The sequence below is a fragment of the Triticum dicoccoides genome, chromosome 6B, assembly GCF_002162155.2.
Source record: "Triticum dicoccoides isolate Atlit2015 ecotype Zavitan chromosome 6B, WEW_v2.0, whole genome shotgun sequence".
NCBI lineage: Eukaryota > Viridiplantae > Streptophyta > Magnoliopsida > Poales > Poaceae > Triticum > Triticum dicoccoides.
This window is the reverse complement of record NC_041391.1, coordinates 575,507,793-575,515,627: the sequence shown is the minus strand read 5'-3', so window position 1 is coordinate 575,515,627 and position 7,835 is coordinate 575,507,793. Positions and strand designations below refer to the sequence as shown.

The 7,835-nt window shown below is 53.9% G+C and overlaps 1 protein-coding gene across 1 annotated transcript; it reads right to left on the bottom strand.

Annotated features, from left to right (window-relative positions):
* Positions 1 to 5,167: 5,167 nt before the first annotated feature.
* LOC119323506 (nudix hydrolase 17, mitochondrial-like) lies at positions 5,168 to 6,375 on the bottom strand. Its single transcript, XM_037597181.1, has 2 exons — positions 5,863 to 6,375; positions 5,168 to 5,761 (listed from the first exon to the last, which is right to left on the bottom strand). Exons 1-2 carry the CDS (start codon positions 6,256 to 6,258, stop codon positions 5,660 to 5,662), a joined length of 498 nt encoding a protein of 165 aa, XP_037453078.1. The 5' UTR covers positions 6,259 to 6,375; the 3' UTR covers positions 5,168 to 5,659.
* Positions 6,376 to 7,835: the final 1,460 nt, after the last annotated feature.

The following is a 7,835-nucleotide window of genomic DNA, read 5'->3' as shown; positions in this document are numbered from 1 at the left end:
AAATAAATACTTACAGTTTTTTGGTGATTTCTTTTTTCTTTTAGGTCACAAAAAATAAAAACTTCTCTGTTAGTGAACATAGATGCACTTATAGAGAAAATTAAACATAAATTCATAATCAATTTTTATTTATAAATTTAGGTCCAATTTCCTCTATAGGTGCATCTATTTTCACTTTGAGAGGAGATCAACAACAGAGAGAGGGACGGGCTTATAAACAGGTGTGGGCGCCCTTCTGTTGGCGAGGTGGGACTAAAAGCTGGGTGCAACGAGGGCCAACCCTTTAGTCCCGGTTGGTGGCATGAACCGGGACTAAAGGTAACCCTTTTGGTCCCGGTTCATGCCACCAACCGGGACCAATAGTGGTGGGCCAGGAGCCAGGACCATTGGTCCCGGTTCGTCCCACCAACCGGGACCAAAAGGTCCGGACGAACCGGGACCAATGGCCCACGTGGCCCGGCCGGCCCCCTGGGCTCACGAACCGGGGCAAATAGCTCCATTGCTCCCGGTTCTGGATTGAACCGGGACTAATGGGCTAAACTGGCCTGGACGAAAGCCCTGTTTTCTACTAGTGTAGGTTACTGTAATTGTCCTAGGATACTTACTTTAATTGGACAAACCCTAATCCCCAACTGCATAAAGCATAAGATGAACAAACCCTAAAAATCCCCAATTGCATAAATCAGAGGAGGAGGAGGATAAACTAGAATTGAGTCAGTGGAAAAAAGGAGAGAGAGGAAAGTGTTAACTTACAGCACGCCGCCGAGTCCATGCATCAACTCATGGATGCTGCTAGGGTTCGCCACCCACAGCTGCGCCACCCGCTGCTTCATGGACAACAACGACTCCTCGTCGTCATCGGTTGAGTACGCGGAGCTGGAGTCGTCACCGCCGTCGCCGTACATAACGCCAGCCGGGCCGCTAGGCCAGAACGGTAGGCCACCGCCGCCATCAACGCCCTCGCCGCCGCCTGTCAGAGTCGCCGACGCCATGGACGTGCTCGTGGACTAGGGTTCGAGGGGAGGGGAGGGGAATGGTGGGGTCGGGGACGAACCGGTGCGACCCGACCGGGGTTTGAGAGTTGCTCGTCCTAGTCAGCGCGCGGGCACGCGCCGATTGGCCATCGTGGCACCTGCCGGGTGGGCCCGAGCTATTAGATCTAGCGTCAATACGTATAAAACACAGTTTTAGCCTTATTTGCAACGACCTGGCACAATCTTGGTATTGATATGCAAAAATTAGCAATCTTGATACCAATCTGCGAGAATACCAATATGCCTCAATTATGGTACTTCTGTGCAATTAACTGGCCTTAATCTAAAGAATGAGAATACCCAGCGTTGTTGTCACAAACGAATGAAGGCCCAAGTAGAATGCGAGTGGGTTGCTTAGGGCATCTCCAGCCGTTGGACCCCCAGGACGCATACAAATCGCCCCTGGGGGCGAGCCGGCGATACACTCGGCGCTGGGGGCGGTTTTGCGCCCAGTCATCGCCCCCAGCTCGCCCCCAGGCGCCAAAATTGGCCCACTTTGCAGCCCAATTTTGGCGAATAAACGGCCCATATGGGCGAGAATAGGCCCATATTCGGCGTGGTTTCACCGTGTCTCGGCGTTCAATTATCAACACAATTATTCCTTATCACATATTTTATCACAGAAAAATCAAATACTTCAACAAAATACTACAACAACAAATAGTTCAATACAAATTATATAGTTTAACAAATAAAAACTCGTATTTCATCACGCGGCGTCCCCCTTGAGCCTCCATAGGTGCTCAATCAAATCTTTCTGCAGTTGATGATGCACCTGTGGGTCTCGGATCTCCTGACGCATACTGAGATATGCAGTCCAAGTTGCCGGTAGCTGGTGATCAACTTCGGCTAGAGGACCCTGCATGTAGTATGGTTCAGTGTCAAACACTGGGTCTTCTTGCTCGCTCTCGATGATCATGTTGTGCAAGATGACACAGCAAGTCATGATCTCCCACATTTGATCTTTCGACCAGGTCTGAGCGGGGTACCGAACAACAGCGAATCGAGATCCGAGCAGTGTCTTTCGCATTGGGTGTTCTCAAGTATTGTGGCCCAAACACTCCCACCACTGCCCGACAGAACTTGTAGAAACACTCTATGCTGGTGGACTCGGCCATGCGCCCATAGTCGTCGAGTGAATCACTGGGAGCTCCATATGCAAGCATCCTCATCGCTGTCTGCACTTCTGGATGGAGGTGAATCCAAGAGCGTCAGTGCAATCCATCTTGCACTTGAAGTAGTTGTCGAACTCCCGGATGGAATTCACAATCCTGAGGAAGAGCTTTCGGCTCATCCGATAACGGCGCCGAAATGTTCTCTCGCCATGAAGTGGAGCATCGGCGAAGTAGTCAGAGTAGAGCATGCAGTAGCCTTGCAGACGATGCCGGTTCTTTGCTTTCACCCGCCCCGGCGTCGAGCCACCTCGACGCGGCTTTTCATTGCTCGCCAGCAGCTGGGCGAGGGCGGCGAGCACCATCAGATGCTCTTCTTCCTGGACGTCGGCCGCGGCTTCCTCCTCCAGCAGCGCGGCAAGCTCTTCCTCCTCATCCGAGTCCATCCCCGAGACAGTCAAAACGCCGAACACCTTGTGGTCGGTGGGCGTGTACCCGCCGTTAAACCGCGCCTCCGCGGCCGGAAACGGCGGCCGAAAACGCCCAGCTGCCGCGGCGAAGCGCTGCTATTTTCCGGCAGGGAATGGCTATCTAGCGGAGTAGGCCGGCGGCCGGCGCCGGGATATAGCTAGTGGTGGCCGAGGGCGTGGGGGGTGCGAGGCGAGTCGGGGGAAGAAAACCTTGACTTTTCCCCTGTCGGTGTGGGCCAAGCGTGCTTTCCCCTAGCGCCGGAGCCCCCAACGGCTCCCCAGCGCGCCGGGTTCGGCCTGTGACCGCCGGGCGGAAAAAAGGTACGAACCGACGATTTTCGCCGTCCTAGGGGCGCGACTGGGCGTTTTTTCGGCGCCGGCGCCGAAAAAGTGGCCTGGAGGGGCCTGTTGGGGGCACGACTGGAGATGCCCTTATATTCTACATTCGCCGGCCCGGCGCACACATTATACAAAAAAAAAAATCGGACCAGGCAAGCTCAAGCGTAGGTGCCGAACAAAACTGTTTTTTAGATGAGGCGCCCAACAAACCGGTCCAACATCCGTTAAAAATACGAAGAAACCAGTCCAACAATGGACTGCCGGCGTGCTCGGTCCAGCCGGGGGCTCCTTCCTGCAGTCCTGCTCGCCCACCAACCGCGCGCGGTCGCCGCTGTCGCCGCCGCCGCCGATAACCCGACCCGCTCGCGGTGAGCACGTCGTCTCATAAGCTTATTGTACTGTTGAATTTGTCAAGTTGCCACTAGATTAGGCCCGTCCTGCGTCAGTCAGTCCCTACGAATGGCTCCGAGCCACATATTGATCGGGTCGAGCTGCCCTAGCTTGAACGATTCTGCTCCGTCAGCCGGCGCTCAGACATTCCAATCCCTGGCACTCTCGGTCTCTCGCCGGTATGCAGCTTAAGCCTCGGTCAGGCCTCAGCGACGGCAAGCGATGGCCGAGGAGGAAGCTGCTGGAGCAAGCGTGCATACGAACGGTCTTGGCGAACGGTGTCACCGTACCACGTGAAACTTGGATCGATATCCTCCACAGGCTCACTCGGGGTCACTGTACAACGATCTACCAAGAATCTTTCACTGCGTTGAGCCGTCAGCGTCGGCGACGCAACGGATTCGTCCCGTTCCCCACCGATCTACCACAGCAAGGTGAAAGAAAGGCGGAGGCCACAAAAGACGCCGGTGCCGTCATGAGCCAACCGGTGCAAAGAAAATCTAGTGCTAGCAGCGAAACGGCGGGCGGAAGCAAAAGCACTATACTGCAGTGATTAACAATCACCGGCGTGCCGCACAAGTGCCGATAAAACAAACGAAACGATGGGCGGGCGGGCGCCACCCTTTGTCCCCATCGCGGGCCGGGCCGGGCCGGGTCCACTTTCTCCTTCGTCTCTTTCACTGTCGTCGTCAAGTTGTTTAGCAATTACTCTATCTATCAAATGGGGCGCGCCAGGCCAAGCCAATGGATGACTCGTCAGCTGTTTTTATCCCGCGGCACCTAACAGCCAAGCGTACGTGGACCGCCACGACTGCACGCGCTCAGATCAATCCCATCACCATCATCATCTGCCAATCAATGGGGGTGAGTATTGTACGTATTGTACTCCTACTAGCGCGCCGTTCCATCCATTGCCCCGTCGTCACGATGCCGACCAGCCGCAATGATAATTTTTACTACCGCCCGCCATTGGAGCGAGGGCGACAAATCCTACTGTCCAAAGTCAAGCGGGTCTCCGCAATATAATCGGCGGATGCGGTCGAGCGGCGCGGGGCCACGGCGTGACTGGGCGCGCGCGTCGCCTTCCGCCCGTCGCCGTCCAGCGGCAGTGCACTGGTGTGTAGCGTAGCGCTCCCACAAAATTTCGTTTCGTACTGATTGAAGCAAAGGAAATTTTAATGGGGGCAAGGCACATCACATGGGGCATGGCCTCCCGCATTTCCACGTCAGCTCTTCTTATCTGCGCTCCACGGCAGGCCCAGGCTCCAGAGAAAACGGCACGGCACGACACCCTACATCTACGTGACAGGCATAGGCAGTGATTGCAAAACTTCATTTCGGCGTGTCATGTTTTCGCACACACCAGGCCGGATGGATCCTCTCCACGTACCACATACGTGTATCATCGCTTCTCCAGGGAGAGCGGTCCAGCCGTAAAGGGATGCTGCTGGCGGAGCCGTATCTTAAAACGGGTGGGGATTCGATCCCTTGGACGTGCGAGCATCTCCAACACTCGCTGCCTGTAGGCTGTAGCAGCTTCCTTCCGTCCACCACGTACTCCACTCGGTAGTAGCTGCCGCGCCAGCGGAACAGAATCAATGCTATGCTTTCTCGGTTGCGGTGATAATGCAAGGGAATAGGAACCTCGCAGCAGGACACGACAGATGCTCCGGCCAGCCGAGAACGGCCGAGAACACGCGGAGAAGAAATAGCGTGTGCTCCAGATGTTGCTGTCCTAGAGCAAGTCTTATCTAATGGCGTGCGCAACTTTTTTTCTGATGAAACACATACAGCGGTAGATTTTTCCTTTGTGGTGGTAGAATAGTAGTAGTAGTAGCAGTACTCGTTTGATTGATCGATCGTGCCACCAAGAAGCGGTTTCACTAGAATTAATTTACAATTTGATCTTTTACTCCCAGAGCCTAAGGAAAGAATCGTGAGCATGTTCGTTCGGCAGTGTTTTTGACAAGTTTTCCTGCCCCGTTCGCTTTCGATCTCTACCTCACACATTTCTAAGTTCGTCCCCATTATTTGCCGCGACGACGACGACGACGACTCTGCGCCTCAGGAAAGCGTCGACGCGCGCGTGCCATCGTGGATCCCAGTCCGTCTCTCCGGCAAGGGCGGCCAAATATATGCTCCGGTCCGGTCGTCGTACGACACCGGACACGCCGGCAGGCCTGCCGCTGCACCGAGGAAAGAAGAGAGAGAGACGACGAGGACGACGGACGGACGTTGGTGCTCGCTCCCGGCCTCTTCTCGCGAGAGTCGCGCGCGCTCGAGCTCCAGTCACCCCGCCAGCCCGCTTGGCTGCTCACAGGGCGGACTGCGGCTTGGCGTGCCGGGCGACGAGCTCCTCGAGCGCCTCCCGCATCCAGCAGTGCTGGCATCCCTCCATGACCTGCTGCACAGTTGCCTGTTCAAACAAATCGGAAAGCACACGTTTAGAAGGCATGTTCTTGGCTCCTAATTTGACTTCGCAGCAGCTAGATTGAAGAAGCAAGAAGCTGTACTCACCCAGGTGCGCTTGCGGGACGCCATCTCGGGCCACTGCTGGAGCTCGTCGGTGACGCGGAGCGGGTACATGATGCCCTCGTAGGTGGTCTGGTAGCGGCGGCTCTGGTAGTGCCAGCAGCCGAGCACCTTGCCCATCTCCCCGCGGACGCCGGCCTCCTCGAGGGCCTCGCGCCGTGCCGCGTCGTCCATGGACTCGTCCAGCTCCCACCCGCCCTTGGGAAACATCATGCCGTGCCCCTTCTGCGAGCTGATGACCAGCACCTCCAGCTCGCCCTCGCCGTCGCTGTCGCCGCCGTCGCGCATCCGGTACGGGATGCACCCCACCACGATGCGCCCGCCGGTGCTCGCGCTGTACCGCTGCAGCTCGCGCCCCTGCCTCGCCACAAGAACGGCCATCGTTCGAATCTTTAGCTAACTAGACGCTCGTTTGGTCGCAAGAAGAAGAAGATGAGAGATGGATGGGTGGATGCTGGAGTAGCAGCTGTTGGTTTGCGGCCATGAAGCTGCGCATCCGGGGTATTAATAGGCGGCGAGCGGCTGGGGCCGATGGAGTTATTGCTGCTGCCGTATGGCTGTTGCGAGCGGACGAGTAGGTAACATGGGTGGAGCATGGGCTATGGACCAGCACCAGATTAGCTGGGCGTGGGTGTGGCTGTGGACGCGGCGCTCGGGCCCTCCGCCCAGGGTTGCCGTTCCGAGGTAGGGCATGGCGCGGCGTTCACGGACAGGGAAGGTAGGATCCCATACTCCCATCCGTGCTCCCACTTTATCCTATGACTGTTATTTTCTCTTTTTCTTTTCTAATCTAATCATCTCCCCCCCTAATTTTCAGGGGATGGGGCCGGACCTTATTTTCTTCCAATCAAATCAAGCCAAGTACGCGGGAGCACAGATGGAAGCACGGGGAGGGAGCAGGCAAGTCTCGTCCGGATCCAAGCACAGGCGCACAAGGTTTTCCGTTTCTTTCCTGAACGGTCGTTTTGTTTGGCTGCCTGGAATTAGGTACTCCTTCAGTGGGGGTGATGTTTCCAAACTGAAGGAAATTTGAGCTGGTATTTTCCTTTCATAGAGTAATACTTCTTGCTCTCTAGTCATATTGCAGTGCTTAGATCGCAATCTTGCAAGGAAATATTTGCAACATCTAGGATTTGAATAGCATATATTTGTGAAAGGACAGACAAGATGGTTGTCTACTTGCAACATAGGAAAAAATTGTGTGCACTATTTTCAACTTTGGAGGCTGGGAGGAGTTGTGCGTTCATACCACGTGGCTTTTACTACATCATTCTGTTAATGAAAGCTTCCATGGTGCGTTCATAGCAATGTGGAGCTATGGTTACCACACAATAATAAGGGATAACACTTCTAGGAGGAAAAACACATAACCGTTTTGCTTGGTGTTGCCTCCGTGCTTGGAAAAGGGAAGTGAGTTTTGTCCGAAATCAAATGATGCAAAGTTTGACCGATTTTTATATGATAAACTATCAACAATTACAATACCAAATTAGTATTCTTACACACACAAGAATATATTTTTGGAAATGCTAAAAATCAGACATAAGATTAATACACATGGGAAATAAAATGTTTGTCATGGCAGTTTATATTGACGTAAGGATGGCAAATTTAGTTGGCGAGCATGACGATTTTCTAAGAAAACAATAAACTTGGACGGATTTGCCATGCTTGCCAACTAAATTTGCCACGCTCGAAAAACATAATTTGTCATGAAAAATGCTTAATTTGCGATGCCTAAAAATCTGATGCCTGGTGGGCCTTCCGTCCCATTGAAGGACGATGGTGAAGACGCTGATGATGATGGTCTGTCGGTCGCCTCGGAGGCCATGCCTACAAGGCCACCATCTTGTCCCTTGCTTAGTTTAGTTTGGGTTTAGATAAAACTAGAAAGATTTGTTGTGCTTTGCTACGCCATTGGTGTTGTTGGACTTTTGTTATTTGGTTTGGTCTGTGAG

Excerpts from the sequence above, each read along its gene's own strand:
- LOC119323506 (XM_037597181.1), bottom strand. The coding sequence starts at position 6,258 with ATGGCCGTTCTTGTGGCGAGGCAGGGGCGCGAGCTGCAGCGGTACAGC. Across the intron at positions 5,762-5,862 it reads CGTCCCGCAAGCGCACCTGG|GCAACTGTGCAGCAGGTCAT; the intron begins GTGAGTACAGCT and ends TTGTTTGAACAG.